At 52.9% G+C, this 23382-nt stretch overlaps 1 protein-coding gene across 1 annotated transcript; it reads right to left on the reverse strand.

The window, feature by feature from the left end:
• Nucleotides 1-796: 796 nt before the first annotated feature.
• RMDN3 (regulator of microtubule dynamics 3) lies at nucleotides 797-22732 on the reverse strand. The gene is made up of 12 exons (XM_065065666.1): nucleotides 22477-22732; nucleotides 21005-21197; nucleotides 19840-19986; nucleotides 16279-16552; nucleotides 15178-15280; nucleotides 14634-14694; nucleotides 9979-10054; nucleotides 9248-9325; nucleotides 6976-7074; nucleotides 6445-6498; nucleotides 4938-5018; nucleotides 797-3571 (listed from the first exon to the last, which is right to left on the reverse strand). Exons 1-12 carry the CDS (start codon nucleotides 22673-22675, stop codon nucleotides 3518-3520), a joined length of 1419 nt encoding a protein of 472 aa, XP_064921738.1. The 5' UTR covers nucleotides 22676-22732; the 3' UTR covers nucleotides 797-3517.
• Between the last annotated feature and the right edge of the window lie 650 nt (nucleotides 22733-23382).

Raw genomic sequence — 23382 nt, forward strand, 5'->3', positions numbered from 1 at the left:
AGGTGTCCCCAGCGTCACCCTGGGCCAAGCCGAGGACTCGCCTGCTCCGGCTCCTGCATCTGCCGCGGGCTGGACGTCCCCACGCCGGTTCCGGGTCCTTTCCTTGGGAAATCGCGGCTCTGTGTGAGCTGCTGCACCGGGGACGCCACCGGTTCACCTCGGGGAGATGGAAGGACAGAGGTGACAGGGACATCGCCCACAGAGCAGCCGCGTGGCGCCCAGGACACCGTCCCTGAGGCTCCTTCCACCTGGTGACCCGTGTCCTTCTCCCAAGGATGGGATGCTAAGTCTGCCACGTGCTAACATGCGAATGTTAATTAAAAAGCACCCAAATCACTCCCGAAGCTCGCTGCCCCTTCACCTGCTCCTTGGTCCGACTGCCGTGTTTGAAATCCCAAACGGAGCCCATCTGCAGGAAGGCTGAAGCACAGTCGGTACTATCACTCACTCTACAAAGGAATTTGAAACAAAATGAGCTAAAAGCCAGGCAGCGTAAAGCACCCAGAACCGACACTAAACGCAGCCGCAAGCCCCTTGTTCCCGGAGCCCTTCGGCAGAACAACCACACCCCGTCACAACCCGTCACCCACCTTGATGTAGAAACTTCCCCGGGGCACATCACCTGCCCGCAAATAGCAGTAACGTTGTCCCCTCCTTTCCCAAAGTCTCGCACTGCACTGGGCACAGGCACCGCGGGTACAAGCGCAATGATGTCCCGCATAAACCTGCCCCGCCGGCCGGGCTTCGTCACCCACACGTGGATTGGCGTAAAAAGCAAGAGAGCAACACGGGTGACTTGAAGCAGGATCCCTTTCTTATTTATAAACGCTTTATTTCAAACAGGACAGCACAGTGAGGACAAATCAGTTAAACAGCTTCAGTTATTCTTCGGCATCATAAATTAAACCACAGGTGGGTACGTTTTACAATGAAGACGAGTAGCTCCAGGCAGTTATTTGCCCTCACCCTGGGGTAAGTCCAGAACTCATTTGGGTGGGAACGGGACAGAGTCTCTACCAAAACTGTACCAGGTTAATTCATTTCTTGTGCTCCTGGAATGGATTCAGTGCAGAGAAATTCACATTGTACCTGGGATGAGCCTGCAAAGCGTGTGCAAATATTAAAGTGACCACTTCCACGTTGCCCAAAGGCTATTGAGGCGCATCCTCCCCTTCCCCACACGCGGCAGAGCCGGAGCCCAACGGGAGCCCAACAGGTTATTGCTAAAGAAGAGAAACCAATCCCGAGCGGTGCTGATGGGAAGTGTTTTGGTTGCACAGCCTTATCTCCCCATCAACCCGCATCTGTGCTATTCCAATTAAACCATGTCAACTAGTCACATTCTCCTTACTCACAACGAGCCGGGAAATGGGAAAACCAAAGCGAAAAAGGTTCTTTCGATCAGTGTCACAACCAGGACCACGCACACGAGGGACGCGCGGGGGCGAACCCCAGACGCTGCTGTTTTAAGCCCAAACTGAAGTATATTTTTTAAGAAAAGGTGAAGCGGGTGAGCAAAGGCACAGCGAGCTCAAAGCACTGGCTGCAGGCTGCGACGGGGAAACGAGAGCGGAGCGGCTGCGGCTGCGCCCGGCGGCGACCACCCCGAGCAGCGCAGAGCGGAACCGCAAACTGCAGCTTCCCCCTCCAGCCCACATGGCCTCCTTGTTCTGGGACACACACACAAGTAACCAAAAATCAAAGCAGAACTTAAATACAGGAAACACGGAGAAAAAACTCCAGAAAAACCCTGTTGCACATTGCCCGGCTCGGCTTAAGCAACCCGACAGAAAAGAGCTGCAGAACTTGGGCAAATATTTAAATGTTTAGAAGAAAAAACCAACAATGGTCGTCCACTGGAAAATATTCAAAACAAGAGCACGCCACTGGAAGGGAAAAGGCAGTTCCACCGTTCAGCGGAGAGCTCGAGAAGAGCAGACATTAAACCCCGAGAGCCCCGCGGCTCCAGAGCGCCACCCGCGGCTCCAGAGCACTGCCCACGGCTCCAGAGCGCCACCCGGGCAGAACCACAGCGTGCTCGGTCCCATCCATAACCCCCGCGATCTCCCGTTCCAGCGGCTCCAGCAACCGGAGCTCCCACGCTCGCCCGCATCTCCAGACATGAGCACAGCACCAGCACTTTAGACGCTTAAATTTGGACCAAAAAAGACAGCTAAAAAGTGCCCAGTCTATGAAACGGGAAGGTGTAAAACATGAGTGTGCTACAAATTTCCCCTTGGGTGTTATTTTCACACAGTATAAAAACCCATCAGGTTCATACCCACGTGCAAGGGACTACAAAGGTGATTAAGAAATGTTTTACTCTGGCACTTTTAAACTCCACCCTTCACAAACACCGTACAGCACCCCGGTAACAACTGAGTCTGGTAAGCTGCCAGCTGAGACGGGATCGGGGACACCTGGGGACACTTCTGCACAGCGCCGAACTCAGCCTGTCTGGTACCCCGGGCAGGTTGTCAGTGTCACCTTCCCGCTGTCACCTCACCAACAACCGGTAAAGAACAGCAGGGGAAGCGTCAGCTTTGTCACAGGACACGTCTGTCCTGTGACCCGCGTTTCACTGATCAAGCACTACTTCAACAAGTAGTTATCCCTTAATAAATCAAGTTACAACATCTGCAGCACAGCAGCACAGCTGGGAGGGACAGAAGAGTCCTCGGCCTCACGGGAGCGACAGGAGAAGCGTCACCGGGAGGAAACCCTGGAGTTCAAAATCCTATCACTCATCTCTCTGACAACAGCAACACGTCCGAAAAATCAAGCTTGTATTGTGAGGAAGTCTGTTTGGTCCCCTGGTGAGAGCTCACCACACGAGCAGCGCAGCAGCTCAGGCGCGGCTGGGAAGGACCAACGCCAGGCTGTGCTGGACACACAACAACTTTTCCACGGCAAGGAGCAGGCTGACAACCGGTTATTTCAGTCGTTATCTTCCTTTGGTTTTGCAGTTCCCTCTTCTGCCGTCCCAGGGTCAGCGCCCTGACCGCCGTGCCTGCAACCCCAGCACCGCAGGAGGCGTGATCACTGAGAACCAGTCAATTAACAGCTATTAGCAGGGAAAAGAGAAAACGGTTCATCTGGAAAACACCTGGCTGAAGATTTCCTCGGGGGTCCGCGGAGGGAGCCCAGCAGGCCCCTCGGGTAGAGTTTGTGATATAAAATATACATGTGTATATAGAAATATGTCTATATTTGTGTATATATTCTTATATCACATGGTATATATCTCGTATATACCTCGCATATCTCTGATATATATATATATAACCACAAATATTCTTACATCACAAATTCTACCTCTGCACCCCCACACATAAGACTTTGACATTTTTCAGGAGCTTTGGAACCAAACACAGGCAGTGCTTCAAGAAGGACGATTACACACAAACGTATCCTGTGCAACGGCACCGCGGCCGCTGGCGGCCGTGAGACGAGAGCGCAGCCGCGTGTCGGACCCGCAGAGCCCGCCCGGGCAGCACCGGCAGCGGCCTCCGCGCTGTCACTGCTGCCAGGCCGACCGCATCTCTTCAAGCTCCCTCTCGCTCTCCGCATCCTGGAAATGCAACAAAGAGCAGGTAAGTACACGGCCTGATTGAAACCACCAAAAACGAGAACTACCCTTTCTTCTCCAACCCCATGCCAGGTTTGAACATTACCCCAGCGTTACACTTTTCCTTCTAATTCTCTTTCCCCCTGTACTTCCCTCTCAGCACGGTCTTTGCAGCCTATTTAAAGTTTCCAAGCACCAAAGAGCATTTCTCTCATGCTCCCTTATGCGAGACGAGCCCTGACGACCAGAACAGCCGCATTCCACCCCTGCTCCCTCGCACAGGCTGGTAAACGCCTTTGGTTCTCCTTCCCAACACAGCGCAAGTTATTGGACCGATGATGAGAACTGATCTGCAGAGGCTTAACCAAAGCCACTTAGGCACCGGTTTCCTCACCAACTCCCACTTTTCATTTCAGAGCAGGAAAGAATTAACTGTTCACAACTTCTGTGCCTGGAGCTCTTTCCTGACAATGTCAATGCTCTTCTGATTGAACTCTGCCTCACACGCAGCAGGTTTATTCCACCAGACTAAGGCTGAAGCTGGAACATGTGGAGGACCTTGGCTGCATTACTTTGCTTGCATTTTCCAGTACAATGCAGGTAACATCAAATTAATATTAAAAGTTGACGTGTTTTTATTCAGTTTCTAACTGGCAGGAATCTGAAGGCACCTTCTGTACGGGTCCCGCTTAACAGAAAAAGGGCAAAGAAAGTGCAGAATTGCTCCCGGCTGGGCACACTGCAGCCGGCCCTTTCCAAACGGCAGCGCAGTCGCTCTGCACAGCACTGCGACAGCCATAAAAGCGCTGAAATACCCAAATACTAAAAACCCCAATGCTGGGCAGTGCAGACGACCCTCTGAACGGCTCAGCACAACCGGCTCCAGCCTGGGCGCGCTTTGGAGCCAAGCTGGCACCAAGGGAGATCAATGGTGGCAGCCCCTCCCAAGCCACGCGGGTAATTAGAGGGGGTAACAAAGTGCTGCGGCCCGAGGACAGCCGGCACTTTTAGCAGCCCCATCTGCACTGAGCTGCCCAGACAAACGCGCGGGGTGCTGAGCAGCGTCCTGCGGGTATCCCACGTACACTAGAGCACGTGCAGGACGCCCAGACGCGCCCCTCGCCGGCCCGGCAGGCTCTGCACCGCCTGTGCTGCGACTCCACGCCCCCGTCGGACACATTTTTCATTGTTTTGCTGAATTGCTTGAGGCATCTGGCAACAGGATCCAAGAGAGGAAAGAGCCCACGCTAAGGCACAAAATACTTTAAAACCGGGGCTTAGAGGCTGGAACATCTTTGAGAAAACAACGTTATCTCTGTAGCCATTTTATCCCCGCTCGGCAGCACCGTGTGCTGACCGAGGCTGTTACCTCTTTGGTAGCGACCGGCAGCTCCGCGGCCAGGTCCAGCCAGAGCGCGGCGGCAGAGCTGTTCCCCAGGTCCCGGTAACACTGCCAGCGAAAAACAACAGTCAGACGACTAGAAACCCCAATGGTTGTCTTTCAGGTCTGACCCATCAGAGCACTAGCTCCTTTCAAATAATTAGATACCAATTGCACTCTGAAGTGTTGCGCTGAAGGATGGGATCCAAGTGGCAGAGCTTGGGACTAGGGAAAAATAACCAACCAAACCCAACTCAAACAGATACACGTAGTCCTGCTAACTCCTACGCTAACTGTGTTTGCAGAGTGCTTCCAAGCTCAGTCACACCTGCCGGACACGTGGAGAACTATCAGCCCACGTAGATCACACACGGTGAAACCCAAACTTCTACCTTGGCTCTGAAAATCTACTCAGGTTAAGACTTGAACGGATTTGATGCTGCAGCTTCACTGGAAATAAGTTGCAGGCCTTCCAGCCTTTCCTCTCTCCAAGACACGTGGGTGATTTTGAATGTCCGTGTTTAGAAGCAGAGGAGCAATGAGGAGCACGTCCCATCCATCCCATCCAGAGGCAGCCGGAAACAAAAGGCTGCTGATTTGTGAATCACCTCTAGTGGATTTCACCTGACAGACTCATTACCAAATACACACGGGGAGCCCCAATATATCAAAGACAAATCCAGCTGTTGCAAAGGCAACTGCACTGGGGCTGGTTTTCCTCCTCTGCTCTCACCTCCACTTTAACGAGACGCCCATTGTGAAATAAACCCTGCGCCCAGGTTCCAGTAACAACGTACCCCGGCCCAAACAGACCCTGCGGCTCGCGCGCCGCCCCGATGAACTTCACATGCTCTGGGACACCGGGAGGTCTGGAATTTCACAATGACTGCAGCTACTCTTCGCTACGCCCGCTCCGGCTCATATTTCTAAAGCTATTTGGGCTTTAAATATTTCCAGACTCCAACTGGAGGCCGTACGAATTAAGCAGCAATGTTAACATTCAAGAGTTCAAAACCAATTATTCCCTCAATGCAAGCTAAAAGGTCTCTGGAGCTCCAGGCCGGTACTCAACCACCACTCGAGGCTCCCGTCTGTGTTGGTAGAACAGATATTTCCTTTCTCCTTTATTTTCCCCGCGATTCTCTTTGTGTGAACAGCACAGAAACCCATGGCACTGGTGGGATTCAACCTCCAGCCTGCGGCTCTCAAGTTTAACCACTCACAAGTGCCGCTTTATACAGAATCTGATCTGCTAAGACCCAAGACGGATGCTCCTCTGGGTGACTCCAAGGCAAAACCCCCCCTGCGTTCTAACGCCTCTGCACTAGACAATTTGGCCTTTTTTAGAAGTGTTACCATCTTATACAATCTTGCTTCTGCACAGAGTCATTTACAGGTGCTCACACTTTACAGCCAAAGACCATTTTTTAATACAAATATTTCTTATCCTAGGAGCATATGACAGAAGTAAAGGCAGCAAAAGGTGGCTGGTTACCTTGGCGATGTAGACTCTGCCTGCTTTGGAAAAGCCTGGGCTCAGCTCCTCGACCTACAGCACAGGGGAGGGTGGGACAGCAGAGAACAGCAGACATGAGGACATGCAAGGCACACAGTTAATGCCCAGATCAGGCTTATCGCATCTCTAAAAATATTAAAAAATAAATGACCAAACCCTACTTTTATAAATACATCCCAATAACAAGCGACAGAATAAGGGAAACGGCCTCAAGTTGCGCCAGGGGAGGTTGAGGTTGGATGTGGGAACAATTTCTTCCCCAAAGGGCTGTGGGGCATTGGAACAGGCTGCCCAGGGCAGTGCTGGAGTCACGAGCCCTGGAGGGCTGGACAGACGGACAGGAGGTTCTCAGGACATGGGGCAGTGCCGGGGTGGGTTATGGTTGGACTCGATGATCCGGACGGGCTTTTCCAACCACAATGACTCTGTGGAAGCCCCGAAGCAGTTGCGTTCACGCTTGCGATTGCACTGGCCAGGTGAGCGATGCCCTCGCCCATCAGGTTTCCGTACCCGTAAGAAGTTCTGCAGCGCGTCCTGCACGGTGGCCGTCGGGGGCGCCTCGAACAACGCAGCAGCCGTTTTCTTCTCCAGCCAGCCCAGGTGGGAGACCTGCAGACACAGGAGATGCCGCGGTCAGACCCGAGAGACACAGCACGTGCATTAGTACAGACACGCAAGTATCGGTTTCTTGTCACTGGCTCGTGTGCCTGGGAGAAAGCGGCAGATCCTGGACCAGCATCCCAGTCTGGCCACAGGATTAAACCCAGTCTGCTTTTCCTTGTCCCAAGTCGGCTTTTGCAGGTCTGTACATCAGCTGCAACACACGTAACGCTCACAGTAAGATTTGTCTCTACAACTGAATATTACCGGTGTGCAACAGCGTGGGTGCTGCAAACCCCCAAAGTGCCTCGCTGCAAACTCCCAAACCACCTTGCTGCAACTGCAGCAGCTCCCACCTGCGCACGGGAGCAACCGCACAGAGCCTCCCGTCTCCCGGCGTAAATCCAGCACCAGAGCGTGTTCTCACCGTACAGAGCCCTCGAGCAGCAGCTACAGCCTTCCCGCCAGCAGATATTTGCGGCTTGAGAAAGAGGTAGCTATTGCAATTATTTCATTAAATCTATTCGCCTGCTCCCAGCTTCTCTCTCTAAGAAACATCCCGAGATCCCAGCAGGGGCAAGGATGCACAGGACTGTACCTTCTGATCACACCTTCCTCCTTTAATACTGTATAATCCTTACAATGCAGAACAGCAGAAGCACTAACGTATTTCTACATACATCTGCTTTGTTTCATCACTTCAGCCATAAGGCTGAGTAGAAAGTCCACACCAGAACAGAGCATTAGGAGCTTCCAGTAGTTCAGCGCACCGCTCCTCTGTAATTACCTGTGCCAATTACCTCAGCTACGGTCTTGCAACGTGACTGCATTTTTTACAGCAGCAAAGCACTTTCAAATCATATAAACTGAAAAGGAGATAGTTACTGCAAACTGTTATTTCTTTTTACAGGCACTAAATCTGATTTATGGTATTTGACTCCAAGCTTTTCCCTGTCAAGAAGTCTAAAGCAGCCAGCACGCTTCTCCTAATGCCCCAATGCTGTGTGCAGAGGAAACGCATGCAGAGGATTATGCAGATATACTGTGAGCAGAATCTCTTGCCAGCTCCAAAACACCCTTGATCACAGCCATATGTGCTTACAGGACTGCAGGTACTTTGTTCTTACTGAGCAAAGCACAGGAAGCGTGCGCCGGTCTGCAGCTGGGGCTTGTAGCCACCCTTTGCCGTGTCACCTCGCTCGCCAGCTGCGGCGACTGAAACCCCCAGAGCTCCAACTCGGAGCAGCTCGGGAATAACACTTCTAGCAAACAGCTCCGGGAAAGACACGAAAAACAGGCGGAAATGAAGGGCAGAATAGAGGCAATAAAGAAATGAAACGGCAGAGCCCCAGCTGCCTTTATTCTACTGCAGAGAGGAACACCAACTACCTTTAAAGCCGTTTGACGAGCTGGGGACAGAAGTATTACAGCAGCAAGAGTAAACGCCATTGCTGATATGAAACGGCGCTCTTCACGCTTTGAAAAACTCCAGCGTGTGCTCCTCACCACTGACCCTCCTCCCTTCTGGAGCTTCTGCTGCGCTCCAATGGTGAGCGCGGAGCGAGGAGCCGGCACCGGGCTGCGCCAGCGCTCGTCCCGCCACCGGCTCCTGGCCCTCTCGCTACGGGGTCCTCAGCTCACTCACACTCACTAAAAACCTCTACCATTTAAAATCTGGTGCTCCACGCGGCAGCGCCGGTCTGCAGGTGCACGTTTCAGCTCTCACAGCAGGAAGAAAGAGGGAGACGGGCTGCCCAAGGCTCCTTGGTTACAGTGAAGAGAAGAGCTGCGAGATGCTGAAGGAGACGCCGTGTCCTGGCAGACAGGTCGACAGCGCTTTGAGAGAAGCACCGAGGTGCTACACGTACGAGAACATGAACTTTACATCGTGAGAGGTTCTGAACACAACACGCGTACAGCGCGCAGCAGCTGAGTGTTGTCTCTGCACTGTTTCAGGACTGAAGCGGAAAGTTTCCAGATCCCACACAAGCACAACTTTTAAACGACTTCTTCCAGCAACCAGGACACGTCCGTGCCCGTACTGCCTGACAAACGCCCGAGCTCCGCACCCAAACAGTGTCCCCAGTCCTTACGCTGCTGCTGTGAATCCACCCATTTCCACTCAAACGGGGAATCACATTCCAAGGAGGAAGAAAACAGCAAAAATCAATAACAGTTTTACCTGGTAACACCACCTGCCCAGAAGATAGTAAGACTTTGGGTCCTCTGGTTTCAGTTCAATCGCTTTATCAATGTGTTCCTGCGGAAAACCATCACCAACACACATTACGTTTTTGTTACAAGCAAATACAACGTCTACAAGAGCAGGTGAACAAACACGGAAAGAGGAGAGGAAGAAGCCCACAATTTAAGTGTCGGGGATCAATAAAATTACAGCTACAAAGAGATGCCAAGTTTGCTTTAAATGGTTTCAGTGAACACAGAAAACCAGCATTTTATCAGCCCCACAGACAAGAATTACTGCACACAAAAACTGAAGCTGCCTTCATTTCATTCTGTCACCTTTCCAGAGCTCTGACATCAGCAGTTACTGGTTGTGTCAACAGCTGGCGAGGTGCTATCAATAATTACACGTGGCCTCTTCTGCAGTAAGTGCTCCGGTGCATCCTCCTACCCGGTGACAGCCTCCCATAGGGAAATCAAGCAATCTGAGGCAGATTAAATCCTCTTTGAACAACAATGGGTTTTCATTTCCGGAGGGTGCAGGCACGAGCACAGGCAGTGACTGAGGAAGAGCTGGTGCTCTATCTGATCACCACACCGTAATTTCACGTTTCAAGTCCTCAGACTCATCATACACATACATGCTGGAGCCAACTTTCCTAACTTTTTACTATAGAAACAACTACTGTTCCACACTTCCACAAAAGCCAGCACGTCCTTTCTACTCACCTTAAACACATATCCAGTTTGAATGCGCTTCTGGATGCTCTCGTGCTCCGACAGCTGCCCGCACAGAACCGCGTACCTGCACAGCGGAGACAGCGCACGAAATCCGTCAGATTTAAATGGACACTTACATTCTGGTGATATCTTCAGAAGGAAGACACATAAGAGCATTAAAGCTTCACAGCTTACTGGGGAGAACAAGGAATGCTGTCCAGCTTTTGCAGGGAAGAGACGTATGCAGGACAATTTAGTGCAGGAGAAGGTAGCGGCTCGAGGGACGTGACACCGTTTGTTGCACGGGTGGCTGGAAAGCCTTACGTCTACATAAACAGCTCTACAGCCTAAATTTCCTCACTCAGCAACAAAACTGTGTCAAAACGCAGAGCAACGAGGAGCCAGCGCTACTGCAGCCAGAGCCAGAACCAGCGCGCTAGGCCGAGCTCTGACAAACTAAGCCCGCACAAACAGCCCGTCTAGAGCGCAGCGGCTGGCCGTTTCGAGGGAAAATACTGCAAAAACCTACCTAGGTCCTGCAGCCCGCCACCACGCTTGGGGAACAAAAGAACACGTTTTCAGGGTTTTCAGTGCAAAGCCCGTTAGCTTTCTCCGGTAACAGACCACACATTGCGACCCAAGAAGCGCAGAACTGAGCAGAGTTCGTTACTTCATGAGCAGCGGGAGTTACGGAGGTTAATTACCCGAGGATTTACACCCTCCCGTCTCAGCCCCCAGCACCCCAACCGTGCTGATCCGCTGGCTGGGAGCTGCGGGACAGCAGCCTGTGCTGAACATCCCGAACCACGACGTGGCTGGGGTTGGACACACAAGCCAATACAAGGCTTTGCTTCCAAGATCACAAGATAAAATATTCCTACACAATAAATCATGTAGCCTGTAGCGCTGCGTAGGGTCTTGCCAGAGCACGGCTCCTCTAACCATATTGTTTAGGCTCCCAAATACGTGGGCAAGCATTAAATACAATTAGGTCAGGTTTAAGGTTATGCAGCAAAATGGGAAACGCCCCGCCCTTTGAACTGGGAGCTAAAACTCAGCCTAACCTCCCTTTACCTCCCCGTCCCTCCCCAGGGGGAGCCCGAGGAGCCCCTTCCAAGGCACAGTAAATCCAGGGGACAGGAACTCCAAGGGACACGGCCCAGCCTGACCTCTGCACCCCCAGCCACACAAATGCCAAGTGGTGCGATACGCACCTGTCAAGAAACATAAATACCACGTGTTTTCTGAGAGCCTGGTGAAACGTTACATAAAACAAGCAGTAAATATTAGTCCCATCTTTGTGCCAGGGAAGAAACTAAACAAAAAAGCAAGAGATGGCTGAACTGTTTCTTGACTGCAGTCCCAGGAAAAGCCGACTCTACCCGACCCAGCTTTGCTGGGCTCAGCCTGTTGCTGGCTCTTATGTGCACGACTATGCAGTTCTGAGCTTTGAGGCTCTACAGACCCCAACCTCCCCTCCCGGCTCGGCAGCACCAACGCGGTGCTCTGCTTTTATCTCCCTGCTTGTTTGGCTTGGCGTGGTGCAGCGAGATCTTCCCAGCATCTCGTGAATCGCCCCGGGACAAATGTCACTGCGGAGCTGCGGGACTGACCGGCAGGAACAGGACAGACCGAAAACAATGAGCTGGGGAGGGGATTTTCAGCTCCTGTACACAGCGGGTAACCTCGGAAGCGCCGCTCAGGCCCACGTCTCAGCGCTTACCGAAACCCGACCTTACCGTGCCGCTCGACTCACCATTAACCAGAACTCCTCGCTGAGCTGCTGGCGCGGCTCAAGCTGCACGTCCCCAGGGGAACCTCAGCTCGGGAAGGACTTCCCCAGTTATTAGACAATCAACTCTGCGGGGGCAGATACAGCTGGAGCCGAGCCCTGTGCTCCCCAGCCCACCCGTGCGGGGTGCCGCCCCCCGACCAGGATCCGGGGGCTCCGGACCCCAAACTCGGCGCTCCGGGCACCCCCAGCTCCACGGTTCCGCCAACTCAAACACAGCCCGGAGCCCCTGAACCGTTTCACAGGCTGCCGAGCACACCGGAGCTGCTTGCTGCAGAAAACAAGCCCTGAATTAAACAGAGACAGCAAAGCAAATGGGAATAAAAGGAGAAGGGGGAGAATTGCGAAGAAACAGCTATTTTTGCAGCCAACTGATAAAAGTGCAGGAGTGTTTTATATTGGCAAAGATGAGTGTGACCACTGGCAACACACCTAACAAATAAAAAGCAACTGGCAGACTGTAAATGTGGAGTGAGTTCACTGTTCTGAGAGCAGGAGGAAGAGTTACCCCTGCCGAGGTTTCTTCTGTCCCTGCTCGCACTTTCCAGCCCTTTCTCTTGCTTGCCCAGGGATGTTACCAGGCAGCTCCAGCTCCAGCTCTGTGCCATTTTTCCCCCTCTAAGTTCCGAAATACCTTCTAACACCAACTCCTATTTGCTGCAGTTGCTTCTGTCCCTAATCTATGTTGTCAGTAACTTCCCTCTTTAATCCACCTGGGAACAGGAAACGCTCAGCTCAACATTCGCCAGACCTGGGCAGAAACCAATAAAACAAAACCATGGTCAACATGAAATAACGTACATGGGAAAAGGCAGCGTTAACGATCCCTACACAATCACAGGCTTCCTGCAACCCGTATCGCAGACACGGAAATCACTGGGAATGTTTCTATTAAAATGTCCATTTTGTACGTTGTGGAAAAGAGAAAGACAATGTTGGCTGTTGTACATGGAAGTAAGAATGAAAAGGGCCATCAGGTCGATGTGACACACACCCACCACACCAGTGCTACACAACCTGTGTTCTGTGTTTGGCTGAAAAAGATATGGCAGAAAGAGGCAATATGGGCAAGACAGTATGGGTGATGAGAGATAATAACATATATTAAAAGATAAGGATTCTCCAGCAAGGGAGAATTAAGCATCATTTCATTATAAATTATTTTTTTCCCCAGGGTAATATTAATTAGCAGAAAAAGAGGCTGCAATTAAAACAGCTTGTGACCATCCCATGATCCACAGAGCCGGAAAGGGAATCATTTCCTGTTTGGTTCACAGCAGAAGATCATTATTTCTGCAACTGATAAAGGCAGTTCCGTATTAATTTCCAATAAATCCCATGCGTCCCGCACGCCGCTCTGCTGCTCCCGCAGCTGTTCTCTGCAATTCAACGCAAGATGCGGATGTTTGTAGAGACGGGTCTAACAGGACAGGAATTGCGCACCCTTGCACCAGAAGCGCTGTGGGAGGGGCTGGGCCAGGCTCTAACAGTAAATCTCACCCCAAAAGGCTCGAAATCTTCTTCTGGAGCCGCCTGACCACACATCACGTCCCAGCCACCTCGTCTGTGCACCGTAAGCCCTGAATTACACATGCCCTGAATGCATGTCAGAGCCCAAGTGCTCTGCAGAGGAACGAGCAGCGCCCGGGAGCAGAACACAGCAGCGCTGGCCACAAGACACTCTCCAAAGGAACAGAAAAGGCTTGTGGCGAGGATGATGTTCCTACTTACTCCAGAATTAAGATGAACACAAGAACACGGGCACAGCAGAGCAAGCTGATCGAGGCAAACATATCACCTCTCGACATAAAGCATCTCTGCACAGCATTACTGAAATGTCAGTAACGGGGTAAAACCCAACAATTAGCCCAAGAATGCTGCAGGAACACAAAGGAAAAACCTCATCATATTCAATTTGTAATTCTCAAGACTCTGCCCCCACAACAGCACAGCTGGCTGTGAAGGATACAGATGTTATTGTGTAGGGGCTGAAAAGGGGCCAAAGGAAACGGGACTTGTGAAAGAAAACAAGAGCCTCACCACACTGAGCCCTCCAACTCGGGAACTGGCTTCCCGCGAGTTATCTGGGTGCAACACGTTCCTCGGCAGCCCATGCACAGCCAGCGCAGAGCAGGCTGCTCAGAGACGCGCTTCCCAGGGGCTGCACGCCCAAAAGTGACAGCAGAGTGCAGCTCGGGTCCGTGCCGAGGCACCCGCAGCAGCGCGGCCCCGGCCGGCCGCTGAGCACATCAGCGCCTTCCTCTGCTGCGAGGGAAACCGCACGAGTCCCAGGGAAGCTCCCACACAAACCTCACCTTTCCAAATAATACCTACTTGAGCTACGAGCAGCCTGAAGAGCATGCAGGCTGCAAAATCCAGCCGGGTAGCGGAGCTCGTTGCACTTATCCACCTCAAGCACACTGTGCCAAGAGCTGGGTCCTCCAAGCCCCACCCAGCAGCTCATCCTTCACGACCAAAGCTGATCAACTTCTGAAGTGCAGACTCACAAAAGCCTTCAAACAATTTGTTCTTGGTATCCAGAGAAGTTCATTATTCTCTGTGTGAGGTTTTGCTCAAGCACTCTTCTGGCCATCTCGGAGAAACTCATCATTAAAGTGGCACAAGCAAAGCCAAGTTTATTACTTTTATCACAACCAAACCTACCGTCTGTCAAGCCATTACTTATGGCAGTTAACCAAAGCTCTGAAAAAGGGGATTTTACAGAAAAAAAATGTTAATGTAGTGTACTCCCATGGAAAACAAATAGACTTTTTGATTCTGTTTTCTTTGGTTTTAACCACCACTGAGCTCCCAGCAATCTCCGAGTCCTTTTCCTGTACTGCTTAAACGCAAGAAGTAAAAAGCAACATACCACTGATGGCACTCGGCACTCTCACCCCACTTCTGTAAGGCCATTTCTAGCTCTTCTTTCCCTGCAAAGGAGCGATCAGAGAGAAGAAATTCAGCCACTTTCTCGCTTTACTTCCTTCTTTAAGGCTGTTAAGAGTACAACAGAATGGCACTAGGAGTTATATGTTTGTCGGTTTTATAATAAACTTGACTTAAAATGCTCCCTAAATAACTTCATGCTCTGGCAGACACAGGGACCCCCCAAGGCTGCTCAAAGAGACCACACCAGTTTTAAGTGGAGCAGCACCACAGTCTCAGCTCCTTGGGAAGGACAGTCGCCTCTAAAGAAAACACCCCCTCCTGTGTTAAGAAAATGTGTAGAGACTTGTCAGTGGTTCTGTTCTCATTCATTCCACAGCCCCAGCTCCAGGCCTTGTCTCGCCTCCCCCTCTCCCCCCCAAGCACCTGCCAGCTCCAAACGCTGAACGAGTGGGGAAAATGCGGGGTTCGCCGCCCTGAAGCGTGAGGTCAGCGCTGCCCGCCCCGCCGCCAACACGACTCCTCACCTTCGGCCGCGTACGACCTCTTCTCATCCGCGTCTCCTGTGATCTCGCACATGTCGCTGTGTGCTCGGGCCAGGCGCCAGACAAAGTCCTTCTGCTCTGCGTACTGCACAAAAACAGACACGTATGTCGAGACCCGTTCTGCCATCGACCCTTGCACTTCGGAGGCCACGCTGCGGTCAGTTCTCCCGCAGCCTCCCCTAACCTTAAAACACTGGGAAAAACCTCACCCTGAACTTGGACATTTCATTAAAATACACGACTTGAATTTTACTTTTTTCACATTTCAGTCCCCATGCAAACAGATTCACATCCTGGCTTGTTCTTAAACCAGGCCAGCACCGCAGGGCTGCCGCTGCATCCGGAGTGGATTTGTGCCGAAAAACTCAAACTTGCTTTAAACAAAGTAAAAACTTAAACCACCGCCAGCTAACAGTCTGGTTTCTTCTGGCACAGTATGGCAAATAAACAAGGGGGATGCCGATGCTGGGCAGAGGCACGAGGCAGCTGTGTGCAACAGCTGGAGTCCCTGACTGCTGCCCCTTGCTGTGCGCCCCCAGCTCAAGGGCAGCGCCAGCGGTCACCAAACCGCCCACATCGCCTGCGTGACACCAAAACACACCTTTCAAGGTGGCAACACACCTGCACCATCCAGGGGTTCCATCTCATTCACTAACACACACACGAGCGTTCGTTGACGCTGCTGTTCACACACGCAGCTGAACTCCCGAACCAGCACACACACCAAGTTCACAGACACAGACCAAGCCACTGCACGTTAAACGAGGTAAACGTTCTCAAACTGCCTCCCCAGTGTGCTGCACACACCAAGTCCTGTTGTTTTACATGTGTACGGTGCGTTTGCTCAGGGAAAGCGACAACACGATGAGACCCGGCGCTCCAGACAGAGAGCGACTGGGAACCGGCAGCTGCTGCAGCCCCAGCAATTTTGGCCCCCAGCCCGATCCCAAGAGTGGGGCTGCTGGAATCTGGCCCAGTTGTGGCGGAGGACCTGGACCCCGCTCCCACTTGCAATTTCCTCTTTCCCCGCTATGGAGCTGAAAACACAAATCACTGCTGGAAAGCATAAGAAGGCGGCCTTACCGCCAGCTTGTTGTTGAGCAGCAGCTGGAAGGCCTCTCTCTGCTGGCAGGCGTCCCCACGGTGCAGGCGGTCGGCCTGCTGCAGGACCTGGGCCAGCCCGGCCCCGGGCCAGGGCTCCGCGGGGGCCAGCGGCCCGGCCTCGGGGGCCAGCGGCCCGGCCTCGGGGGCCAGCTCGGGCGAGCCCCGCGCCGCGCAGCTCGCCTCGTCCTCCCCTTCCTCGCTCGCCCGCTCCGACTCCCGGTCGTAGTCAGACTCGGCGTTGGCCGTCGTGTACCTGCAACACAAACACAGCACAATCAGCTGGAGGAGATCGTGCGCAGCCTCCGGCAGTTTTGTGCAACTCTTCCTAACAGAGGAACAGGAGCATCTTAGTTTATCCTGGAGAACACTGTGCAACACAAGTGCCTCAAATGACTCCTGTCACTGTTTCTCATGGAACAGACACAAGCTCAAAAGGCTGAACAAAGCTGATCCCCAAAAGCGAAGCAGAATGCGAGTCCACATCACACTTGCGCACCGTAGCAGCTTCTAACTTCAACCTAAGAGAATTAAACAACTGCAAACAGAGCCAGGACAATCCAGTTAAACGTATGGATTATAAAAGGGAATTTCAACACAAGATCCAACACACCTATCCGTGTGGAAAACACAACTTGAGCTTTTAGCCTGTTTCAGGAAATTTCAGACACAACAGCAGTTTTGGGAACATCAAGAACCTCTCTCACCTTGTCCGAGCACTAAACACCAACCCGCTTGTTCACAGTGACGTGTGACAAGGTGCAAAGCAGCCGGGGAGCGAGGAAGAGTATTTCACATGAGCCAGTCCAGCAAGGACACAGCAGTGAGGCACAGAAAGACACTGCCTGTACAGAAACCCCGGCAACAATTAGCTGCTAAATTAGTCAAATGAACCAGAATAAAGCGCAGATCAAAGGTTCTGAAAGGGTGGCCGCAGTGCGGGGACACGGGGAGCACCGCCCAGCGGTCAGAGGTGCCGCTGCCCTGCTCTGGGGACAGAGATCTGTCCCCAAGCTCCGTATCTGAGGAGAGCAGTGACGGTCCCTTGGCCACGCAGAGATAACGAGACATTTGGCTATCGAAACTTCCATTGGCTGGGCACCACCCGTGATGCCCAAGCGTTTCCTGCTCCGGCGGAGGGTGAAGCCTGCCCTCCCGCAGCCGCCAGCCCCGCCGTACACGTCAACAGGCACCGCTTCGCGCTGGGATGATTTAACACAAGAAAGAAGAGTCAGCCTCAAAGCAGACAGCACAGACGACACGCTGGAGATCATCCAGGCAGCGCTAAATTAATGGATAACGGAGCAACACGGTGGTGGGTGACACTGGCACGGCCCCCTTTCAGATTAAAAGCTTCATTTCTTGGTGTTTTCTTAAAATTAACAATATTATTAATTCTCTAGACCCCCCCTTTCCAGTACTTGCACACGAACTCCTCAGTTGCCTGATTCCCGTGCTGACTGCGGCACAGCGCGGGCTCCACGGCGCGAGCCTGTCTGGCTATGGTTTCCTGGAAAGCCTTTCCACGGGGGGCTCCTGCAGCATGACCTCTTTTTAAACAGGCGCAGGATGGCTCCGACACACGTGTTTTCTCCACCACAAAAATGTGTTTTGTCCAAGGCAGCTCGTACAAACGTTGCCAGTTTAAAAAGATGAGTAATACCATATATAACTTCGTCATTTTGGAGTTTTCAGAAAGATTGAGGGATTTAGATGGTATCAGCCTGTTTTCCTGGGTTTACAATGATGGAAAGTTCTTAAATGCTTCAGCATGTTGAGGCCCCTGGGTCGCACGCACCCCGAACGCCAATGAAACCAGACTGTCTGGCACAGAAAGCACATGGGGAGAGGAGGCCAAGCAGCCCCAGCGCAGCAGGAGCGACGCAGCCCGGGCCTGCGGGCGCCTGGGAGCTCGTGCTGACTGCTGGCAATGCGTGAGAACCTGCAGAAGATGCTCGTGGCCGCGTGGTTTACAAAACGGAGCTGAAACGTGAGCTCTCCTTTCTGAATCTCATTAAAAGAACACGAGTGCCAGAAGTGAATACACGGCTGAAATGATCTGTGAGGAAGGGTCCCGTCCTTCCTCCCAGTGGCTGCTGAAAAGTTTAAACAGTCTTTTCCAAAATTTACATTTCCTACCTTGTGTTTCTACTAGGAAATTCTAGTAACTACATCACTAGAAGATGATATTGCATATTAAAGGTAGCTGGTCCTGACCAGACCAATATCAGACCTATTTGCAGAGTGACAAATTGTACACTATTCAGTTTGGCTTTTTTCCTCAATCAGATGAGAGCTGCTCCTCCACTGATTCTCCACACTGGTCATTAAACCTAATGACAGATTTGAAATACAATGTAAGAACTCCCCCAGCATGGCCAGGTTCTCAATACAGCACTGCGACTTTGCAGTAAAACACGTCCCTGCTCCGCAGCTTGCTGCAGCTCCCCTGGCGGGGACGTCCTCTCAAAATCCCCGTCATTGTCACCTCTAGCGTGACTTGACGTTCCCTAACGGTGAGAAGATGCCGCGGGCTGTACCTGTTGGACAGAGCAGCTTTTCAGCACGCTGCTCACCAGGCACGGCACCCTGCTGGCTCCAGGCACCCGCTGTCATCTGGACAGTGAGCTCTTGGCACCACAACATTTTTACAATATATTTGCAGAATATTTTTCATACTCGTCACGCAGCCCAGTCACCTACTGCACCCTCGTGAATCACCTACTCCCTACCTTTGCCTTCACGGGAACACCCACTTCTGATGAACGGAGCGGTTCTGTACTGGGATGCGACCGCATCAGCTCCTACAGACTCAACACCAACGCCACGTGTTTTAGGCAGCGACAACGCCTGTTTCCCCGGACCCGTGCCCTTTGTTCTGCCACAGCAACAGCTGCTTCGTCCCCCGATGACAAACCTGTGCCACCAAGTGCCACGTCACACCTGCCTGGTCACTCAGCGGCCACGTCCAAACTCCACCTGCCTCGCCCTCAGCGCTACAATTAACTCCTCTCTCTAAATTATAGTTCATTCCGTCCTCCCTGGGAAGCGCACAGGGCCAGCTGCTGTTCCAGAACACACGCGTGCACCCCAAAAGCCATGGAGTTCGCCTCATGAAAATTTCCACAATACCCTAACCAAAGACATTTCAGTTAACGGGAATATATTTTGAAACTTTCTCAAGTTTTCCAGACAACCTAAAAATATATTGCTGTATGGAAATTTTATTCATACAGTCTCTCTCACTCAAGCCCCAGGTTGGACTCCTACCTCCCTTCCTCCTGCAAGGGTCCCTCATCAAACTACTGCTTAAAAAAACCCTCAAAAACTATTTTTACCCCCCTCTCTCTAAAAGCCACGATTGTCAGAATCCTCACAACCTGGCCGTGACAGTAGTAGGTTTACTGTAATAAAGGCAAAAAAGCCCAAGATGACAGACACCTAATGGGGAAAAACCCCCTTCCTTTATGTTATAAACCGCTTGGACACAAGTAAGCGGCAGCAAAGCCCGCGGAAGCCGCGTCTACCCAGTGCCCCGCTCACCCTCCCTCGCTCTCCCCGTCGTCCGTGGTGGCGGCTCCCGAGCTGGCGGTGAAGTAAATGGAGCTGGAGGTCACGGAATCGCTTCTTTCCCGGGGAAACGGGAAGCGGCGCCGGCGCGTCACGCGCTGGGTCTCCTCCAGGTGCGACCTGCACGGCGGAAGAGAAAACGAGACAGCTGATGGTGAAACGCCTGCTGTTCCAACTCCCTTCTCCTCTCTAGAGGATTCTCATTCACTTTGTATCCAAGGAATTCACAGGGTGTCCTGCTCTCGCTCACAACCCTCCTGCTGCTGTACGCCAGACACCGTATTCCAGCACTAAAGCCGCTCCGAGCGCAGGCTCGGTCCCTACACAGTCCATACGTGCAGTCCCCACACAAAGGGGTCGCCACATCGCACCCACTCCTCCGACTGCCTCAGTGAACGCAGAACAGCATCCCGAGACACCCTGCACAACACAGCACCGTTTATTCTGTACCAAACGGCACCTACAGCTGGCAGCGACCAGAGAGGAACAGCAGTGACGAGAGACAGACACTTACAGAATAAATTACCTTCCCAGGCTGGAACTGGAAGCGTCTGTACTTAATATTCCAGAAGGAAATAAAATCAACGCGGGCTCAAGAATGTTTTTTACATTGATCTCCCTGGAGGTCAAGACATAACGCCCACGGAAACTAGAGGGACGCTTCTCCCACGTCTGCATTTTAAATTTAACAGACACAGTCGCAGCTGTTTTACCATGCAATGGAGTACAAACCCTGCTTCCCTGAAAATAAGACAGGGTCTTATAAGAATTTTTTCTCAAAAAGATGCGTTAGGGCTTATTTTCAGGGGATGTCTTATTTTTCTACGAAACAACAATCTACATTTATTCTTGAACAAAAAAACAAAATCAACATTAATTCAGATATAGTGAAGTCATCACATTCTGTCACACCTGCCCTGCTGCATTCTATCGCCACCTAATTTTACTTTTCTACACGTATAGCTGCTTGGACACTATTTAAATTGACTTTTTTTTTTAATGAACTCTAACTAGGGCTTATTTTTTGAGTAGGGCTTATATTTTGAGCATCCTCAAATATCCTGGAAAACCACACTAGGGCTTATTTTCAGGGGAACGTCCGGCAGAGCAGCCAGCGGAGCGCGGGCAGGGCGGGTACCTGACTTGGCCCAGGATGTCGGCGGCCAGGCGCTGCAGGCTGCCCCGCAGCTCCTCCACGTCCCCGCGCAGCTCCGCGATGTTCCTGAGCACCAGGTCCAGGCGCTGCAGCACGTCCAGCGGCTCGTCCCGCGGCAGCAGGGGGGTGTGCGGCGCGTCCCCCGCCTCCACCGCGCCCACCGCCCTGGGCACCACTGCAACCAGAGAGCACGGCCGTTAGGGCACACGGGAACGGGTTTCACACGGGGAGTCTTGGGGCAACTTTGTTCTGGGCAGATGGAGGATCCAACGCTCGGGTGTCGCTGCCTGGCCTGAGGTTTGGGGCTCCGCAGCTGCTTCGTGCTCCCTTCTCCAGCACCCGCATCCAGCCTCACTTCACAGGTTTGCCGCAGCAACTGCGGGTTACCTACCTCTTATCTACCTCTTTTAAATACATTTCTACAAAAATCCCTTCTCCAATTTCTTTTTTAAGAGAGCAAAATGCAGACTGAACATCACAAAGATAAGGAAACTCCTGCTTTTGTAAAAAAAGCCCTTACTGCAAATTAACTTAATTTCTACCCCATGCATTTCTGTGTTAACATCACACTGAAAAACTACAGTCTGCTTATTTTAAATACGTCTGCTTGAACGCTCATCAATATTATAAATAAATGCACTACCTCTTAAGCCAATTCTTTAAGAAATAACACTCTTTTTATATTAACAACAGAAGAGAGCCCCTCTCAGCAACGCAGCCAGATATGCAGAAACGAAGGGCTCGTGTTCCAGGCTACCCGAGACAAAAACTGGGATTCTCCCCAAGGAGGAATTACTGTGATCTCTTCCCCACTCGTATCTGCTTCTCGGCACGATGTTACTACACGGCAACACTTGCGCCGGGTGCTGCTGCTCCCCTTCCGAAACCTGAGCAATCACCACGGACAAACCCAGGTCCCGCAGTTTTGCACAGACTTGGATAAATTAAAATCAGAACAAAACAAACCGCTCAGGTTTCGGAATTGGCATCTTTAGAAGCTCCACATTCCCCTCTCGCGGAGCTGGGGAGCCAGCGGGTGACACTGGAAGCTCTAAAGCAGCTCGGAAAGCACACCCAGGGCAGAGCGGCTTGCAGGGCTCTGCGCGGTGCAGACGGCCGCCTTGAACCGACCGCACAAGAACCGCGCAGGGCCCATCCTCCCGGGCAGGGCCGGCTCCCCCCGGGAAAGGGCCGGCTGCCCCCCGGGAAAGGGCCGGCTCCCCCCCGGGAAAGGGCCGGCTCCCCCCCGGGAAAGGGCCGGCTCCCCCCCGGGAAAGGGCCGGCTCCCCCCCGGGAAAGGGCCGGCTCCCCCCCGGGAAAGGGCCGGCTGCCCCCCGGGAAAGGGCCGGCTGCTCCCCGGGAAAGGGCCGGCTCCCCGCCGGCCGGCGGTGGAGGCGATGAACACCGTTCCCGCCGCGGCCGGTTCCCGCAGCGAGGCCCCGGCGCGCTCCTACCCTGGCTCCGGTGCCCCGCGGGCTCCGCCTCCCGGCCGCCTCCTCGCCGCCAGGGCCAGGGCGGCCGCCGGCGCCGCCGCAGCATCCAGAGCAGCCCCAGGCTGGCCCCCGCCGCGCCCAGCGCCAGCCCCAGCGCCAGCGCCAGCCGGCCGGGACCGGGACCGGGACCAGGCCCGGGCCGCACCGCGCCCGCCGCCATCGCCCGGGCCGGGCCCACCGGACACACCGGCCGCCGCGGGCGGCGCGGGGGTGACGTCACACGGGAGCCGTCCTATGGCGTAGAGCCGCGTCATCACCGCGCGACGGGGAGGGGGGGCGGGACCGGCGTAGGGCGGAGCGCGTGTTACGTCACGAGGCCGCCAACGTCACACCTGAACTTGAACCTGAACTTTACCTGTATCAGTACCTGTACCCACACCTGTACCCACACCTGTACCCACACCTGTACCCACACCTCTGCCCACACCTGTACCTACGCTCACCCCTGCACGTGTATCTATAGCGGTACTTACACCTGAACGTATACCAGCACCTACACCTATACCAGTACCCACACCCAAACCTACACCCGTACATACACCTATACACGTACTTGTAGCTGTATCTACACCTGAACCTAGACCTGAAGCTATATCTGAACCTATGCCTGTACTTGTATCTATATCTGTACCTACACCTGAACTTGTACCTGTATCTACACCTACACCTGTACAGGTTTTCAGGTGCAACCTATACCTGTACCTATGGCTGTATCTACGCCTGACCCTATATGTGCTCCTGAACCTATACCTGTACCTACGCCTGAGCCGATACCTACATGAGCACCTACACCCGCACTTACACCTGCACCTGCACCCGCCCCCATCCCCACAGCCACCGCACCGGGGCCTCAGCAACAGCCCCGCG

The sequence above is a fragment of the Columba livia genome, chromosome 5, assembly GCF_036013475.1.
Source record: "Columba livia isolate bColLiv1 breed racing homer chromosome 5, bColLiv1.pat.W.v2, whole genome shotgun sequence".
NCBI lineage: Eukaryota > Metazoa > Chordata > Aves > Columbiformes > Columbidae > Columba > Columba livia.